At 35.9% G+C, this 21,340-nt stretch overlaps 1 protein-coding gene across 5 annotated transcripts in view; it reads right to left on the bottom strand.

Annotated features, from left to right (window-relative positions):
- Positions 1–21,340, bottom strand: part of pard3b (par-3 family cell polarity regulator beta) — a 673,678-nt gene that overhangs the window by 401,764 nt on the left and 250,574 nt on the right. For 4 of the 5 annotated variants that reach the window (XM_031893387.1, XM_002936393.5, XM_012970974.3 and 1 more), the window contains exons 13-14: positions 11,105–11,186; positions 2,376–2,475 (exon numbers count right to left, since the gene is read on the bottom strand). In XM_031893387.1, the coding sequence (XP_031749247.1) occupies positions 2,376–2,475; positions 11,105–11,186 (182 nt within the window). The remainder of the gene's footprint in view (positions 1–2,375; positions 2,476–11,104; positions 11,187–21,340) is intronic. The other variant, XM_031893388.1, reaches the window with a different exon arrangement.

Consider the following 21,340-nt stretch of genomic DNA (forward strand, 5'->3'; position numbering starts at 1 on the left):
GATTAAAAGGAAAATAGTAAACAAAACAGAAAGTTAAAAAAAAAGCAAAAAAAAAATAAATTGTAAGATATAATGTTTTATCCATTTTATTCTGATTCTTACTTTATAAATTCTGGTGTTATTCCTGGACAGCTTTCTGTGTCTCACTATCCAAGCCCTGATTTTAGTCATATTACCACTTAAAATGCTATTATAAGTATAATTAAGCAATAAACTATTCTCATAAATAATTCATACATTGAGAAATTTGAGAAACTTTTTCATTCGTGGTCTTCTGCAGGGTCTAATACTAATTCCCTTCTATAAACTGAATATGCATTAGCAATTACAGACACATGCAGTCTTCTAGAGTTACAAATTAAGTTGTTAAAGGTAATTTTATTTATACAGAAATCATACAGAGAGGAGATGACACTCACATCTGTGTGCACTGAAACAATTTTAGAAAATTACTATACCATGACAGCCATTTTACAAATCATGAAGTATGCTTAGGAACATCAAGTAGATGTCAGAAAGAAATTAATTTTTGCATACAAATCTAAAGAGATACATGGAATAGAATCTATTTTTTTATGTTGGTGACACAAAAAGTCAAAAATAAACAATGACGAAGTAATGATGGAGTAAAAATGATGAGCTCCTGTGGTTGAGATGATAAGCAAGTCAGGATTAAATTCATTAGGTTTTGATCATTAAACAGTTAAAGCTAGATCACTTAGCATGCTGTGCTTTTAAACTATAATAAAACAAAACCGGCAAGTTCAAAAAAGCTTTGTGGTATTTAATGCACTGCAAGGTGTCCCTTCTTGTAATGTCAGTACTGTTAGCTACAAAATGCATAGATCAGTTCTTAGAGTCACACAGATTGCAGCCTTTTGGCACGGTTTCTGGAAAGAACATAAATGCATTATGCCCTGTGTAAGGAGCAAATGATAGATGTTGAAATGATAAAAAGTTAGTCAGTCCTTGCAATTGCCACAGCTTTACTCAAAATTAAAAAGATGGTGGATAAAAATGTCTTGTTTTGGAGTGTCCAATGATTTATTCCCACAAACAGGACTATTAATCTCCTTGAATGCTTAAATAGAAGAGTATGGAGAAGACGTGGAAAACTTTAAAAGAAAAGGAACCTAACCATAAAGAACTGTAGAAATGTTTTGGAACATAAGGGCAAATGTGGCATTTAGCAGATTTAAAAAAAAATTAATGTTTAGAATGTGAAGGTGTAAAAGAAAAATGGAGGGCAGATGATGAAAAAGGACAAACTGTAAGTGAAAAAGGAAAAGAGAACTGGATAGTAGCTCAGGGTTAACACTTGTGTTTTGCAGCTCTAAAGTCCTGAGATTCAAGCCAGGTCACTCAGCAAGTATTCTGTATATTCTTCCCATGTCTGCATGGTTTTTAAAGGGTGGCTTTCGACCACACCCCAAAAACTTACAGGCAGGTTCAAGGAAACTGACCATAGTGTGTGTAAATGAGAATGGAAAGCTGGGATTTTTATAAATTAAGAAGAATCTTTTTAAAGCACTGCATAAATATGTCTGTACTTTATAAATAACAAATTATATAAAATAATTAGGATAAATGCAGCGGAAGCATATGAGAAAAAGGAGCTTGTGGCATATCAAGCTAATGGGGACTGTTGGGAGAAAAAGTGTGTCTGCTAGTTGTATAACCTGTGCCACATGTATTTTGGATAAATAGCAATACAGTGTAAGTTGGGTGTGGATTTTACAGTTTATCCTTATGCTTCTTCTTCTAACTGTAGAGGTGGGCACAGTGTATGGCTTCACATTTCTAATATAAGCTGTAAAAAATGGCTGTTCCCTCTCTTATTTCAGGGTGAGACTGGTGTGCCAATATTATTGCTATGAGCCTGATGTATATTTATTATTATTACTGGAATATGTGTGGGTGTGGGAAAGAGGGGGACAGCACAGTGTCTAGAAAATTATTGTGGTATTTGTTTCCACTAACATAAATAAAGTTTGCGTGTGGGGGGGATACCTGACATACCTACATTAAAAAAATTATTATATAGCTAGGCATCCCATCTGTGTGTCCAATAAAATGGGCATGGGGTCTATCTATACATTAAATGGGTGTAGCTGCAGTTGATACATTATAGCTTTGGATCAATCCTGTGACTATGCAAATTTGGGGTAGGATACTGGGCCAACCGATATTTATTTAGGGCCTGAATAAAAAGTAGAATCTTTGCTGTGGTGTGGCTTAAAGCATATTTATTGGTGTGGCTTAAAGCATATTTATTAGTGTGACAAAAGTCTACTTCTTTGTGGGTAAGTAGATAAATGTATATACTCTTATGGAAGCAAATAAAAAGGAAAACCAATTAGACATCCATTTCTTACCTAAGTTTAGGGGATTCAACAATGATATGCTCCTTTGGATGTGGTGGGATAGGGGGTGGGATATAATTTTCTGAATTTCGATCATTAAATCTTGATGAATCTGTGTATGGAAAGGGGAAAAAAAGAAGAGTGAATGACTATAAACATAACTTCCGTTACTAGTCAATTTCTCATTTATAAAACAGAGATAAGGTGCCAAGCGTACAAAACATATACAAAAGTATCATGTTTGTGCACTCCCTTCAACTGCATTTGCTCCCTGTATCCAATAGTGAAATGTGGATCCAGCATTGCCTGAATTTGTCAGTGTTGCACACAGTAGTGTGAAGATATTTGAATAGTGCTAAGCAAATTTTTTTTGGGCAGACATGGATTCGTGGAGAAATGTTCCCCATCAATGGATGTTTTTGTGAAACTGCTACAAAATTTTACAAGAAAAATTTCCTGCCCCCCCCCCCCCAAAAAAAAGCGTGTTGACAAAAAACAAATGCCCACTGACTTCAAAGTGTTTAGCAATTTTTTGGCATTAAGCTAATTTTTCAGTGAAGTTTCCCTCATCACTATATTTGACCTTCATTTCAACAATTTAACAACCTACATTTACCACTGGCTCAAATACCTAAAATTAGAAACCTTCATCAGTTGCAATTGATTAGAACATTGTTAGAAATGTAAAAAGTAAGTTAACTTATTTTCTACACAAAAGGAGCAGCTATACATGTTTCATGTTCTCTTAACACTTGGGTGCAGATTTACTAAAACTCTATACTATAAAATGCAGTTTTATTTGTTAGGTCTGTAGGCAGATTTGTTCAAGGTACATTCCATAAAATATCCGATGTAGTCAAGCTAAATCCTCACTACCATCAACACCATATATGAATTCTGTCAATAGCTGATTTTGTTTCTGCAGGTTGCTGTTTTGAGATCTAAGGGACAGAAAGCCATACAGCAGGTGGATAGATCATGTTACCTCTCTCTCTATCTCTGCTCCTGGCTTAAAAGATCCAAATGCAGCTCATTATCTTTGCATAGAAAGCTGGTGGTGCACCAGGTGCTATCAATTAGGCACTTCCCAGCAATTAGCCTTATAAATACTGAGCCCACTCACATATCAACAATCAAAATATTATTTCCAGCAATTCCCTCTCCCCATATAAATCCTTCTCATAGTGAAGACCATTTCACGTTACAGGAATGTTATATGTTTTGTGGCCTGTTTTTTTAAGCTGAGTTTGTGTAATATAATTCTGGCTCTTATTGCCTGTTATTGTTTAGTTTGTGTCCCTATTGTTGTCCTGACTGTTTGCATTACTTTGTTGGCTTCTGCTCATTCTAACCCCTGCCCATAAACACCACTACAGTTATAAGTTGGCTTTGCTAATGTGCATAAATTTGCTTATGCACCCTGCTTGTCTTTGGTTCCATAACCTACATCTGCTCTTACATACCTTCTTTATTGCTTCATCCACTCAGCATCCTTGCCTATCCTTGTGAATGCTCTGGGGGCCTCATGATGTAGGACACGGAGGCTGCTAAATAGCAGAGGACTAGGCACAAAGCTAAAGGTTGCAATTATTTGCAGAAAATGATCCATCCCCTGGCTTGGGTTTATCAAATCACTATACAGAGGCAAGGGTAATTGATAAGAAAGCTAAAGCTAATGATAAAAACAGATCAACAGTAAAAAAGCAGGGGGGTAGCGGATATAATAGGCCCCTGACATTCAAACATGGAAGAAATGGCATAGGTTAATTCATTAATATGAAGCTGTGAAATGCCAAGTTTAATTATAAAAATAGAAAGGCGTTTAGTTGCTCTAGAAAAGCTCTATCTCACATGCTGAAACATACAGGATGGCATCAATGATGATCATAAACAAAGGTCCTAGTGATGATGGTATTCCACTTATGGTAACTTGTATCTGTGTTTGCCACTTTGCTTAAACATTCACAATCTTTGGTACTGTACCAAAAGAGGCTGGCACAATTTTTGTCCAGATAACTATAGGTCTTAGTTAGATATTTGTGGTATGAGAGTATTTTGAGGGGATATTAAGATATACAGTATTTGATTAAATAGGACAGCTTTATGAGTTTGTGTTTATTTAACTTTAGCTACATCATATAATACAACACCATGCAGAAGCTTATTGAGTAAATATAGCAATATTGCCCTTGAACATTTCATTTGTACATAGACAGAGAACTGGGTTACAGACAGAGTGGTAATAAAATGAACATTTCCTAGTTGGACTAGGTACCTCAGGGATCTGTCGTTGGTACATTGCTTTTTTAAATTTATTCATAAATTATTTCAAGGTTGGCACCATAAGTACTGTCTCTGTGTTTGCTGATTATAGTAAATTGGATAAAAAATAGCGGGGGGGTGGGTTGGGGAACACAGTCAGCTAGAGGGGTGAATTTTGATGCTGGTGCATACATTGAAGGGTCAAACTTAATGAACAGTTTTCTATTTTTCCAAAGTAAGTAAATAACTACAGCGCTATAGAAACCCTATAGCAACATTTGGACCTTTTGATGTTCTGTTTATCATATCATTTCTGATATCCTCTTACTCCTGCAGCCCAGCCTTTGCCTATAAGACCCGAGCAGTCTACTCCCCTCTTCTGCATGCGCAAAGGCAACTTCTTCTCTACTTACCCGCTAATGAACTGGCAAAAATCTTTTAACCTGGCCAATCGGCGAGTCGACCGATATCAGCAGCCTCCTGCGATATCGGTCGACTCGCCGACTTGCCATACACACACCGAATATCGTACGAAACAAGGTTTCCTACGATATTATCGGTGCGTGTATGGTCAGCTTTAGCCACTAGCGTAAGACATCCTCAGGAAAGAAAAAGGGCTTACAGAAAAAATGCTGTTGTTGTAAATGAAATGAACTCATCGCTGCATAAGCAAAACAAGCCTGACCATTTTAAACAGGTTTCAGTGTCATTTAATTGTTCACAGGCAATACACTGCATGATTGGGTAAGTATGCTTGAAAAGGCTATTTACAAATGTAACAGCCTCTCTAGGCGACTCTTTTTTATATAAAAAAAAATGCTAGAAAACCTGTCCAATCAAAACTCCACATAATAAAATGTTTCAGTCCTAAAGCTTTAAGCAAGCCTTTTCATTATACATCTTTAAATAATACATTTTAATATTTTCTTTGCTTTGTTTTGGATTACACATTACATGCGATATGATTAATCAAGCTTCTAAATATTTCATATTTTGTGCAGGAGGAAACAGATACTGAATTAATTATATTGCTTGATTTTAGACAGAGAGGTCATATTTTTAAGTCATTTTCCAGATAGATTTCTTGAGTTTACCAGTATGACATATGTTACTTCTAATCTCAAGTGCTTATCTTGTTCTTTCTCCTTCCAATAGCTTCTCCAAAAGTAAATATGGCACAGATGGGCTTTGGCTTTGTGTTATTTGATCATATGTTAGATTCCTCCTTAAAGGACACCCATAGGATTAACAAAAATTAAATATTCCTAAATTGTGTCATTTCCCCATTATAAAAAAGCATAGAAATTATATTTTAAAAAGTTTTGAGCGCTCCCCGTAACTCCAATACACATAAAGTCAACAGAATTTAAATTACTAGGCTTGTCACTACAAGAAGCCCCTGGAAAATAAGCAGACAAACTAAAGGATCTAACAAAAGACAGAAAAGAAAGAATGGAAGAAGAACAACTTTCAATGTTTCAGGAATTAGTGTAAAGTGATGTTACTAATTTTCTTGCTGAGAATTGAACTGGCTCATTATTTCATTTGAGCAGATTCCGAAAATTGAACATTTTCCTACTGAATTGTGGGAAGCACATAAGAATTCCAATGTTGGCCGAGAGGGTATCTATCATATGCTAATAGTGTTTAATTATTTTTTCCCTAATATTAATATTCATTTAAATTAATGTTGTTTAAAAAAAATCCATATTTAGTATGTCTGAAAACGTATTTTATACATGTTTACAACATATGACAATAAGAAAAAAAATATGAACATATGTTCATAACATATAACACAAGTACCGTTCATGAATGGGGTTTTATGCACAACTCACTGCAGGGGAAAGTTTAGGAGCACAATTGTGGTAGTAAGTGACCTCTATTATGTTTGGGGGTTCTGTACCAGCCCAAGGAACTACAGCCATTTAGTAGTGATCTGTGCTTCAGAAGATGCCCCAGTAGCTCCCTATTTTCTTTAGTGCTGATTTACAGCATATGCTCTGTGCTGCCTTCAGTTAGCCAAGCTAGGAAAAGGCACATCATGATATAAAAAGTCATGGTAAAATAAAACCTGAGCTTGCCATTACACTGCAGCAAAAAACCTGTCCATCCTGCATCAGAAATAATCAGCCCTGTAATATAATTTTCTGTGACTGACAAACCTCATTTTCTGACACTCATAAGATGTTCTTACAAGTTCCAAGATGGTGAGCTTCTGTTGAACTTACTAAATTATAACTTTGATAGGGCTGCTGAAACTGGTTCAGTTGACCTTAGGGACAAATAATCAAATTAAAATGGGAAACATAGGAGCCGTAGGACCAAGGACCGCATCAATGAACCAATGTGGTCCTTGATCCAACAAGAAAATAAAACAGACAATTTTTTGCCAGATATTAATCAGGTAGGCCCATCGGGGGTTCCCATGCATGGGCAGATACGATGCCAAATCGGTATAAAGGACTCAAATTGGCAGCTTTAATCTGCCTGTGTATGGTCACCTTAACTTCAATTTTCTGTCAGATTATACAAAGAGTTTTCACAATTTAAGATGCTGCTATCTATAAGAGATTGATAACTGGCCAATGTTTTCCCAAAGCATTGCCTTTTGTGGTCTATGCTTATTATAAGTAAAGGCTATTACTAGATAATTTGGAGATCTCAATATTAACAGGGGCACCAGGGCCAGTGACAGCCAAATAACCTCTACAGCAGCTAGGACCCGCTGCCAAGGTTTTTTCGTTTGCATGGCTGCTTTTTTCTGATACCGAACATAGTAATGAGGTCAGAGATTAAATTGTTAATTTTGGTCTCAAATGACAAAAGCTCTTATTTCCAATACATTCCTAACTGTGCTTGGCAAACTCAAGTAATCCAGTTAGATTACTGTTATTAGTAAAAGAAATTCATCTGGTTTCCCAACTAACATATTGGCATAGCAGTATACTCTAATGGTTGAGCTGCAGACTTGGTGACTCCAAGATATGAACAGATATGGCAGTTCTCCAGTATTTTTTTTTTTCTGTTTTCTATTTAAAAAGTTGTGTTTTTGTTTCTCTTAAATTTTATTTAAATGTTTGTGAACTGCATTTTGATAATGATTTTACAGGGCTGAAATAAGTGCTCTATGCGATGTTATGATTCATGGCACTATTCTAGTTTCTGTTTAATCTTGATATAGCATTGCCAATATAAGCTATATGTATTTTCTTATGATCCTACTGCTGACTTAGGTACTAATGTGATGAGCAATCATCCAAAGAGAAGTGCTCTATCTACTCTTTATGCATGAGATGATCACATACAAGTGAAAAGAAAGATGTTGGTAATGTTTCCATTCTCTATGCATACTTGTGCCTCTGATTGCTTGGATAAGGCTAAGCAAGAAACTCTACAACAATATGCATGTATTTTACCTTTTACCTTTTCTACAGTGTAAACTTAACTGCACTGTTATTTATTTCCACATCCGCCAATTACTGGCACATGTATCACAGAGGGTGGCATGTACATGCCATGATTGTGTTATTATGTGGCACTGTTTCAAGGGCCTAAGATATGCATAAAAGGCAGGTTACCTGATCCACCAGGAAATGGCTATGCCATCTTCCAGGTGACAACAGGTATAGCTTACCAGGAAAGGGTTGAGTTGTACATATTACTGGGTGTCTTAGGAGAGTACTGAAATACATAAAAATAGAAATGTATGTTTTTTGGTCCATAGTTTTATCCCATTTCAAACCTTATAAATAAGTCAGGTCAAAATAAAGAATTGTGAGCTTGCATGGTCTTCCACTGAACTTCTTTTGATTTGTGTTTGGTTGGCGACTGTGGTCTTGTTGACTTGATCTGCATATAGAAATGGATTTAGAACTGTGTGCATCTCTACTCAGCGTTGGCTTTGAAATGGAATTAGACATACTACAAAAGGTTCAACTTTAAACCTACTGCAGAACATCAAATGCCATACTCCTGCTATTATATTTTGGCTAGTTTGGATTTTAATTGACGTAGTAAAACCAATTTCACTGTTTGTTCTTCTGCCTGCAGTATGACTGGTATCTGTTGTTGCTTTCAGTGATCATGCCTCAGTAAAGATTAACATATATATGTAAACACTATATACCATTTGTAAACTCTTATAAACCTTCAATTATATGTGTGGTATGTAAACTTCATATAGACCATTACTGGCCTCAAGAAAACAGGAAAAAATAAAAAAATCAAAGTGTACTGGCACGGTCAGACACAGGAAGTAGGACATCAAAAATAATAATTTCTCCAAATGGCACATATACTGACAATGTAGCACACAAATCATTCATGTCATCTTAAGCTAGACATTACAAATGAGGCTTTTTCACAAGAATAAAATGTTAACGTTTAGAAAATCATTTCTCAGGATTCAGTATTGCTCCTAGGAAAGGCATATTTGTAAAGCCATCTAAAACATGCTGCATTAAAACTGCCATTGAGTACTGCTACATTTCACATGTGAAATTTTCACAACTTAAGTCCCATTGGCAATGGCTTATGCTAGGGGGCTGATTTACTAATCCACAAATACGAATCCCGAATGGGAAAAAATCGGATTGGAAACGAACATTTTGCGGCTTTTTCGTGTTTTTTGCGATGTTTTCATCGCCATCGCGACTTTTTCGTAGCCGTTACGACTTTCGCGAATTGTCGCGACTTTTTCTTATTGAGCTCTTTCGTACTCGGCGCAACAGTACGATTTTTTTGCGGCGGCGACAAAAAATTTGCGACAATTCGCAAAAAAATGGCGACGGCGATGTAAAAATTGCAAAATACCGATCATTATGAAAAAAACGCATTCGGAAACTTTCGGTCCATTCGTGGATTAGTAAATCTGCCCCTAAGTCTCTTGGAATCTATGGGGCATATTTGTTAAGACATGTTAAACATGCTGCATTAAAACTGCCATTGAGTACTGCTACATTTCACATGTGAAATTTTCACAACTTAATTCCCATTGGCAATGGCTTATGCTAGGTCTTGAGTGGTGTAATATAGTGCGTAATCTTAAGTGTTTTTATTTTATTTCTCTATTCCTGCCATACCTTTCTCTAGTGCATTTTCTACTAAAACAGCATTTTGTAAAATAGAACATGATTTGAAAACTGCATCATGGAACTTGAAAAGCTACTTTTCTGAATGCAGAAAATGGCCAAGCTACTCAAAGAACTCTTATCAGAAATGTCTTTTTGTCTACAGTGCCAGTCCTATACATTCTCCTCAAATTAGTGTTCAGCAACTGCCTTGAGCATTATTCTAATGTGATATAGTTATTATTATTATTAACATTTATTTATAAAGTGCCAACATATTCCGCAGCTCTGTACAATAAGTGGGTTTTATACATTGGACATACAGAGTAACATATAAAGCAATCAATAACCGATACAAGAGGTGAAGAGCACCCTGCCCAAAAGAGCTTACAATCTACAAGAAGAAAGGGTTGAGACACAAGGTGTGGTATCACAGCTTTTACTGTTAGCTAAGTGTGTTTGGGTTGCACAAAGAAACATATGGAGATATGGCAGGAATCCAGGTAAAACCTATGGTAATGGGACTCCATTATTTAGCAGAGGACAACCAAGGTACCTGTAGTGGTTGCAAACTGACTGATAAACCAACAAACTCGCAGCTGTTTGCTTTCAGGAAGCTGCATCCAGCATAAGCAAGTTTTGGTTAGAAGTGGACTAATATTCCTTCTTAGCTGTAAACTTAAGTTATGTGTACAAGGACCCAAGTTATTGTACCAGCATACACAGCAGATTTTGAGGTACTTAGAAAACATCTTAGGCACAGACATACAGTAATTCAGCTGTTAATCAGACTTCCACACAGGGTATAATTAAATAACACTGGGCATTGTGCACTTGGGCAGTAACCCATGGTAAACAGTCGGTAATTGCTATGTTTACTCACCTGCAAGGAGGAATACGGATGCAAAAATGTAACTGGCTACCATTGGTTACTGTACATTGGTACAAATTTTGCCCATGTTAGTGCAAAAGTTAATTTTTGCACATTTACCCTCATGTGTAATAAAAAAGGGCACAATGTTTGGCAATGTTGACGCAGTTGGCCAGCTTGAAGTATATTGCAAACAATATAAACAATATAAACAACAAACAATCCCTGTTATGTTTAAAGGGGAGGGCATTTCTTGGTAGCTTAATGCACAGAATGTCTTAATGTCCTATATATATATATATATATTGATAATGGGTGCGTGCAGAGGATCTCTTGTTGTTGTCACTAATATAATAAAAACTTACTAGCAAAGCTTTGCCCTTTAAATTTAACTAGCAGAAGGATGCTTGGTAAGCATGCAACCAAGCAGTCATTTCATGCAGCACTAGTAGTGTCTGTTCTATTACACTATGTACTCAGCCTACTAAAGGCTTTGATTAACAATGTCAAAATCAGAGTTTTATACTGTACTTTACCTTTCAGTTTCTCCTGCACACCATTTTGTTCGGAGACAGCAAGATTCTCGATGGTATTTTTCTGAAAAGTTTCTGATCGCTCCTAGAAGTTAACAGACAGAAAACCATCAGGCTTAAAAAAATAAGTGCCTTATAATACCATTATTGATCATTTTTTCCTGGTGTCAAACATTGGTTGAACAGTGTGGACTATGTAAGTAAAGATCCAGTGTAGTTTGGCCTCCCACAATTGTCTCAGTATTTAAATTGTAAATCAACCTTCTCCAAGCTGGTAATATTCCAATTCTTAGACCATCACTCTAAAAATGTTTCCATATAGTGGGACAAATAGTCACTATACTGCCAGATTATAACATTACATTGTCATCTAAAAAGGAGCTTTATCAGCCTGGGGGGCTCAATCTAGACCACGGGCCTCCCATAGCAGTTTCTATAGACTATAGACATTTCAGCAACTATCTACATAAAAACCTAGAGATTATCACATAGAAACATGACTGCTGATAAATTTCTCTGGCATTTAAAAGTCAATGATAATTATATTGAGAAAAACAGGTGCATTTATTCCTCTTACAATTCACATGGATATATTTTGAGGACAAAGTTACTATAGCACAATTTCTTATATTTTGGCCTCATCATGTTATGGAAAAAGTCAATATACCAAAAAAACACAGGAAACACTGGCTTTAAAAACCATAAACCACACAGTTCATCTTTCAACAGTCCATTGGATGGTCTGTTTGACACACTATAGTTTAAAAATAAAGAAATATAGCCTGAAGCATTCCAGTATCTAAACTGCGGAGCTCCATAACCAGCAATAGGCCAAGGTGTTTGTGAGGTGGCAGGAGATAGAGGTGAACAGCAGAAGTATGGACACAACTTGAGCCACAGATGATATTTAAAAAAAAAAACATGTCAGGTTTCAGAGTGAATTACTCCAGCTGAATTCTCAATGTATTTAGAAAATAAGAAAAAAACAAAACTATAGACTCATATTTATTAGTCACTGGCACAAAAAATGGCCCACATTAAATTTCACTCCAGTCATGTTAGTAGCTATGCATAGCCCATGGTTCCACACAGATAATGCATTATCTGATACTAAAAGGTATGGTTGTTAAGACAATATTATAAATATTGGCGCAGAGGGCCATGACTGACAACACCAAAATATCAATAGCCCTCTTCCCTACCTATAAATAGTTCCCAACAACAGCTGAAGTGACACACTAGTCTGCTTGTGTTATTAGGCTACCACAGTCCACATATAAGAAAATTTACAGAGGTATATACATATTTCAACTGGCTTACAAATATATAAGAACTTTCTCCATCTGGAGTAAAAGCCTGCAACATAAGCTCCAAAACATGGCCAATGCCAGTTGTCCAAAACAGCTGAGGTTCTGTTCTCACAGAAATCCTTTCAATATGGTGTCTCATAGTGGGCAAGCCTCAAGGTGTGCAGAGCATCCAGTTTCTAAGCCGCAATGCTGGCAATAAAATGTTCAGATTTTCCTCGATTACAATTACTAATTTTATATTGCATATATCATGCATACCCATTCCCAATCAAGCCTAATGAATGTAATGCACAAAGCATTCCATAGCAAAACAGTATGGAGGAAATAGGGGAGATTTTAATAGAAATTATTGTTTTGACCTTACATAATACAGATGGCACCTTTAGAAGTTGGCCAGTGATACAATTTGTGTCTCTCAGGCAACAAAATGTTTTCCAATCATGACAGATGTTTATGGTTGCTTGCTAAAGGCTATTAATATCTACTGTTTAATAAAGCTAAGGAAATACTGTCAAGTATGCAAAGTGCCATGGTATGCATTCATAATGTTCCCAAGCACAAACATGGGATTAACTGTTCACATCTACATTGCAATGATTGCTTGATACTTTATGGCAGGGATGAAACTTTTAACCATAACTGGAGATAGGATGCTCTTCTGGCAATACCCATTATTTAAGAGTTTATATATACACACATATACACAAGCATACATACATACATACATAGGCACTCATTCATGAAAAAAAATATGGGAGAAAAAAAAAAAATATATATATATATATATATATATATATATATATATATATATATATATATATATATATATATATAATTCAGATTTTTTAATTCCAGCATCATTCTGGCACTCACTACAGTAAGTTAAACCCATTGTGTTGTGCACCAATTACTGTAGTATCTGTTTTGCCAAACTGCGTGCAAGTTGCAGATGGCATAATTTCCGGTGTGCCTAAGTATGCAGCTTAATAACTATATTGTCATCCAATTCATTTGACACAAGTCTGTTGCGCCTATAGACACAAGCTGCTAAGGGAACCCTAGAATCACTGACAGTTCAAGGTTACAAGTACTAGGGTTCTCTTGAGTCCATGCGTTCAACTGGGCAGCAATTCATCAGGGCACTATGGAGTTCCATTGCAAGCCACTAGGGATTAGATATGGATGCAAGTACCTTTGTGAATATCATTAATGCATGCTCAGTTTTGCATCCATTGCAGTCTTTTTGCACTGATTTTATAAGATTCCTTGAATATTAAAACAACACTCATCTTTGCATAAGTTGATCTTACATGGGCTATTTCATCCCCAAAAATGCACAATGCATTAGGGCAGATTGGAATTATCTCAGCCATCTGAGAAAATACCATGTGACATTAGCCCATATCATACATTTAGCTCAACCCTGTGCAATTTGACCCTTCTTTCACATTGTAGTGAATACTGGAACGTTACACTGTGAAGACACACTGCTGAAAGTATTTGTCAACATTCTCTCCATAATTAGAAAAAAAAATAGGTAAAGTAATGTGTTGCTGCCAGCAATAACTATGAGGTTACTATATTTTGTATATAGAAATACTTTCCCTTCTATCCATAAGATCTGCCTGAGTCTGTGTATAGATTCCCAAAGGAAAGCTTCTCTCTGCATTGCCACCTGCTGTTGCTCAGACTTTATACTCTGGCTGTATCTGATTATATAGTTATTAGGCCATTTTCTCTGTTGATTTCTACAAAATATGCCAGTATCATTACCAGCTCTAAATCATCATTTAGATAAAGATTGATGATAATAAAAATGACTCCAATGTGAATGAAATATATATATATATATATATATATATATATATATATATATATATATATATATATAAAACAAAAACAGAAAAACTTCATGTACAAATAAAAAATTGGTACATCGGAAAATGAAGCAGAAGCCCCTTTTTAACTCAGGTGTAGTTTGACTGGATGTACTCACAACAATTTAACTCCTGGACTTGAAGTCCCACTAGACCTTCATTTTTTTACTTTTTTTGGTTTTTCTTTAAGAAAATATTTTAAAAGTACATTCATTTTTTTTTCCCCTCCGCACCACCAATTTTCTATAAAGGTTTGATAGGCTTAACATGCCATCATCCTCAGACTGGCCAGCCACAAGCTTACCTATAACCTTTCATATCACTTTTTTTGAGCAATATTTACTGAGGTGTGAAAATCTGGAGTATTCTACAAAACTGAAAATTTCCCACATTGCCAATTTACTAAAGGGAGAGTGCAACAAGTTTTGGCAAAATACCATTTACATTGGTGAAAATTCTTAATGCACTGGCAGACATTCAAATCTTTCATCCAGGAGAAATTTCTCCAGTAAATATTCACCAATTTATCCAGCATGAATTTTTGCCGAGGGCAATTACTCCAGGCATAGGCTGGCAAACTACCATTATAAAAATAGAGCAGCCACTTTTGGTCACATTATCTATGTTACTTCCTCCATGCTAATTTTCCACATACTTCATTTCTTTATGGCATAAATTCTCTACACAATTTTCCCCACTATTGTTGTATAATATGTATTGTAAAAATACACCTGATGAATTTAGGTGAACGCTGGCAATGTTAGAAGAGGAGAAGATTCACACATAAAAACTCACCCATGTTCAATTCATTCCTATAGGAATTTTTGGAAGGGTATTTATCAATGGGCGAAAACTAGAGTTCACCAACTGATAAATACGCTTCTTAAAAATCCTATAGGAATCAACAGAACTTAGGTGAGTTATGTATTAAGCTCTAAATTCACACTTTGATAATTGCGCCCCTTAGGGTCTTCCCACAATGTTTTTTCAAGCTACAGTAATTGCACAGTTATTTGCATGTAGGTTGTATGATACATAAATCTATAGAGAAAGTGTGTGAGAGAGATTATAGTAAAGAGATTATAGTAAAGGAATAAACTTTTAAGGTTCCTAAGCTGTATTTATAGGAGCCATTTTTCTCCATAGACTAAGGGCCCTTGGACACGGGGAGATTAGTCGCCCGCGGCAAAAGTCCCTGTTCACGGGCGACTAATCTCCCCGAGTTGCCTACCCCTGCCATCCCACCGGCGACTTACTTTGCTACAGAAAACTCACCCAATGTGAAATTATGCAAACGTTCTGAGGGATTATACACACGATCGCTTAACGAATATGGGTTAGAGATCTCTGCACTTCATTTGCTAGCTAAAGAGCTGATTTTTAATGAGCTAGATGCATTAGTTAATGAAGAATTGAAAGAAAAATGAAGTATGGAGATTGCACTTTAATTTTTAAGTTTAAAGTAATTTTTAAGCAATGTCAAGTAAATAAAACAGACTGGATTGGTAATACAGTATAAGATACAAAAAAACAGAAACAGAAAACTACTGTGAGGATTTGTGAATTAACAAACAATACACACAAAAGCAGAAAAAAGTGCGCTTTTCAGGCTCTTTGATAAATGTCACAATCGATATCCCAACAACTGATCAGCAACCAGCCTAATTAAAGTATTCAGCTTGTAAAACAAAGCTGTCATGGATGCTTCCATTAGTGTCTGAACCAATAAAAAGATAATGGGTCGTTTAAAGGTACTCAGTCCATCTCGACATGGTCTGCGCTAGTAAGACAGATCTTTTCAGTTGGGAAAAGACAGAGACCAAGTCTCATTTCCAAATGGAATTAGGATTGAACTTCCAGCACACCATATAAAAATTAATTTCTCTTTAAGACGAGTTTGATTCAATCTAGGCCTCATTTTACATTCTCTAAGAGTAAAAACATTCATACTATGGTGGAGGGATGATGATTCATGCAGACAAATACAGGCTGAGTATTTAAGTAGGGCTTTTTCGATTTGGTGGGCCATGGTATTCCAATTACTCCAACTGCTCTAAGATGATTTATTGGTTTTCCATATGGTGCAGCACACCAACTAATCTTTCCCTATTAATTCATATGAAACTTGTCATGCAACAAAAAGCAAAGAAAAAACCCTCTAAATATTCTAAAAAGAAAACATCTCTTTGTATCGTGTGAAACATTTAGTTACATAAGCCTTACAAATAGGACTTGTGTCAGACACACGCTTGGCCTTAAATTTTAATTAATAAATAGTGATGGGCGAAATGTTTCGCCAGGCATGGATTCGCGGATTTCCGCTTTTCGCCATTGGCGGATTGTTTCACGAAACGGATGAAAAAATTTGGTGTGGAAAAATTCGGCGTGCGACCAAAAATAACAATAAACCAAAAATAACAATAAACCAAAAATAACAATAAACAATAGCCGCGGGCGACAAAACAATAGCCGCACGACAAAATAATAGCCACGGGCGACAAAATAATAGTCGCGAAACGAAAGAATAGCCGCGGGCGTCGAAAGAATAGCCGCGGGCGTCGAAAGAATAGCCGCGGGCGTCGAAAGAATAGCCGCGGGCGTCGAAAGAATAGCCGCGGGCGTCGAAAGAATAGCCGCGCGACAAAAGAATAGTTGTGGGCGACATTTTTTTTGATGCACAACATTTACGCCGTTTCGCTAATTTTCCGCTGCAGCGACAAAAGAATAGTTGCGGGTGACAATTTTTTTTGATGCACGACATTTACACCGTTTCGCAAATTTTCCACTGTTTCGCAAATCTTTTGACAGATTTGCGACTCACTATTAATACATTGAAAACATTATACAATGCAAAAAATAGAGTGTTTAGATTAGTTTGGCAGATGGCAGATTCAGAGGAAGGCAAAAACCCCATCTGAAGCCTCTCTAATTTGCCGCACAGGGGAAAAAATTCCTTCCTGCCTCCAAGATGGCAATTGGACTGGTCCCTGGATCAACTTGTACTAAGAGATATCTCCCATAGTTACAATCGTTTCTAAGAACTAACAGTAAAAATACAATTTCACACAGAACGATGACACTTTGCATAACACACCACCCTATTTCAGACAGAAGCAAATCCCACAAACATACAGTTCAACATTTCTTTGCAACTGTGTAAACTGCATCATTGGAATTTGATGATTTTTACACATGTGAATATGAATCTAGATACATTTTATCTGTAGTTTAGTAAGCATATGTAAGAACTTTCTGTCATGTTCATTATCATACAATCATTATTATACCCTTAGGGAAATATAATCAAATCTGAAGTTACTGCAGGTATATAAATGCATCATATTGTTTGTTAGGCTTTCAATCAGGACATAAATGAATGCTACCTGCTAATTGGTTTAATTATATTGTCTCCAGTTGCAGTTACTTTTCAAATCTATTTAATTAAGTGGAAACTTGAATATAATGTCTTGCACACAACTGACCAGAAAACTGAGGAGTATTTTAGTTGGAGGCTAAAATTGACAGATTTTTTTTTCAGGCTAAAATTGATAGATATTTTTTTTTCTTTGAAATCAGATTCTCCCCTTTAAAGTAGAAAGAAAGGCAAAGTCACTTGGGGGTGCCAAAATGTTAGGCACCCCCAAGTGACTTTAATCACCTACCTTCTACCCCGGGCTGGTGCCCCTGTATGGAGAGAACAGCACCAGCCCGGGGTACCTGCAGCGCTTCCTCCTTCCTGCTTTGCTCGCACGCATGCGCAGTAGAGTGAAAAGCCAAGCTTAAACAGAGAAGTCGGCTTTTCACTCTACTGTGCATGCGCCTGTGTTTAGTCGTTGCAAAATGAAGGAGGAAGCGCTCCGCTACAGGTACCCCGGGCTGGTGCTGTTTTCTCCTAACAGGCACCAGCCCGGGGTACAAGGTAAGAGATTAAAGTCACTTGGGGGTGCCTAACATTTTGGCACCCCCAAGCGACTTATTCTTTACTTTTCCTTTAAAATATGAAATAGTCTAAATGTGCAATTCTTCTTATAGTTTTGGAATATTATCTAGTTGGCTAAGGAAGCCATTATTTTGTAGAGAGCTTCCAAGTTTAGGTACAGTGTTTCTTTAGTATACTGCTCCCTCTTATAATATCATATTATTATATCGACACAGAATATTTCAATACAATGACCACCTTCAATATACATTGCATATAGGCATTATATGTCAGCAATGATAGAATACCAGTTTGGGGGGTTATGGAACAAGGGCAACATTTGCTCCAGTTTTATTAAACAAAATATATAGATATTACAACTTGGGCCAAACCTGTTACTACATGATCCCCATTGTCTCAATTTTTTACATGAAAATTGAAGGGCTGCTGGTTTTTGTGATAGGGATAATGTTTTTGCAATAAAAAATACAAGTAATGAGCGTTACTGTTTCCATTTTTTAAGACAATGTCACTATTTTATTTTTTTCAATGACATACCTTTCTTTTACATATCAGGATAGCATTACTGCTTGAAACTTTGTTCAGTAAACCCATATAATAAACCCATGTAGGTAACTCCTAATAGGTGTCTCTGAGTAAACACGATACAATCACAGTGTAAACAGTTAGAGATAAGGTAACAGCACTGGGATAATTAAGTGATGGGTACTAAACTCAGCCAATTACCTGCTTTAAATTTGATTGCTTATTGCAAGTCTGCATAAACAAGACTAATAAAATATGCCACTATAGCATAAATAAAGTACTTTGTACACACAAGGTTAACAAGCTCAATGGGAAATATACAAACTATACAAATACAAAACAACTTACATTCATTTTTTTTTTTTATAATGTTCTTTAAAAATATTGCAACATGCACAGAGATTCTCATGTATTTTCTAAATCTGTTTATTCATGTACAGTAAAAGCAGCCATAGTTGACTTATCCTGATACAAAGCCATTAAATAAATTGATCAGTTTGGTGTCCAGATTCTAATTTCTCAGGCAATAAACATTCTGTTTTTACACTTTAAAAATAACCATGCAAATTATTTATTGTTTCCTAAATTCATAACTGATCAGTATGCTTTAAATAAATTAAAAGTTTTTATTATCTATGTATATAACTATACATAATGCATTAAGCAATACATACCTCAATTTATCAAATTATCTAATTAATCACTATTTTATATCAGATGTTTTAACCTTTTGGTTGCCAGGGTCAGTCAGATTGGCTGAGATTTGTGTTGATACATTATTCCCTTACCTAAATACTCCTGGAATCCCAACCTGAAACCTTATAATGATCAACAATTAGTAACTTTTTAAAATTATTCTTTAACCAGGCAGTATGTCCATATGCCTGTTGTATAGGGGGGCCTGGAACACGCCTATATCATAAAGGTGGGTGTAAACCAAAAATATCTACACGCCACTGGGTTAGGTTGAACCCAGTGGTGATGTAAATCTGGATTTGGAGTAACAGGCAAAACCATATGAAACCCCAAGTGGATATTTTGAGCAGTCAGGCCACAGGAGAAATCTAGTTTAGCGTGGATGGCACTTTCAGGAAGTTGTTTTTATTTACAGTGTATATACAATGGGCACACTTTTTATATTTCCATTTCTTGTTATTACATACATTCAAACAGTTCTTTAAGGATCCTAAATGTAAGTTTCCTGTAATTTTTTTAGCTATAATTTTAGATTGATGCCTTATTTCCTTACAAATGTTTGAGTATTTTATTAGCGAGACAAGCATGAACATATAGACAAAAGATAGATACCCAGATAAAACAAATGCTGCTCTTTTTTCATGATCTGCAGACCACTGCTTCACTGATCCATTTATGACTGTAGCTATTAATGCATCTCTTGGGAGATGAATCATTCCTCAGTATAAATGGATATATCTATTCAATCTACTGCCATTACATCTATAGCTCATATTTATGTATATCTCATATCTATGTGTGGTTTATAAAGTGTGCATTGGTTTACCACACCCATCTATCACATTAGTTGTATATAAATGAAACACAGTTTAAGCTGCTAAGCTTAACTTATTAACAATGTGGAATTTGTATGATTTTATATCTAGAATATAAGAGACAGCACAATGTTGAGGGTTCCATTAGTGATTTTAATTTTCAAATATGGTAGATAAGATAAAAGTAAATAAAAACAAAATGCTTTTTGGGACTGTGGTTTAATAGGTAAATTATATCCCTTCCAGGAAAAATGTGGCAACTAATATGCTCAGTCTACTTTAAAAGCGAATTGGTTTAAATCAGCTTTTGTTTACGTACAGTATAAAAACATATTTTTATTGTAAAAATATGAAACTTGAATGTAATCTGTTCTGCACATCGGAGATCATTTTGGAATTAAACCCCCTTTCAAGGGAGAAGTAGGTAGGAAGGGAGTAAAAGCTAGTACCATTGTGTAAGGCTCAGTAATACTATATACCCTTAAGGGAAGATAGCTTTGATCACTGGAGGAGTATGCAGTTGCTGACTCCTATTAAATAGTTCTGCATGTCCGTGGTCAGTGGGTAAACAAGGGTGATATTTCATCCCTTGTGTATGTATTGTAGCTATGTTTAGCTGCATGACATAAAGATATCATTGTCATATACAAAAAAACGTCTGAGATTCATCAAGTGCTAATGGGGAATATTTTACCCCGCACTCAATTCCAATATATTTCAGATGCTAATAATACATTTTTTTAGAGAAGCTTACCATTCCTTTATGATACACTATAATACACTATAAGCCACTGCAATCAACTAAATTAATATTTAGTGCTACATCTTTTCAGTTTGTGACTCATTTATCCTACGCAACACCTTCTCCCATCTGTAGTAAAAGGCACTAAGTTTGCCCAGTAGCAGTAACCTACAGCAACCAATAGGATGTTTGCTTTTAACCAGGTGACCAATATATTCTACCTGCTGACTGAATGCTATGGGTTACTGCATTTGGGCAAACTTAGTGACCTTTGTTACATAACCCCTGTGTCGCTAGTGCCTCCCTTCTGATTTTCAGCATTAACAATGAAATT

The sequence above is a fragment of the Xenopus tropicalis genome, chromosome 9, assembly GCF_000004195.4.
Source record: "Xenopus tropicalis strain Nigerian chromosome 9, UCB_Xtro_10.0, whole genome shotgun sequence".
NCBI lineage: Eukaryota > Metazoa > Chordata > Amphibia > Anura > Pipidae > Xenopus > Xenopus tropicalis.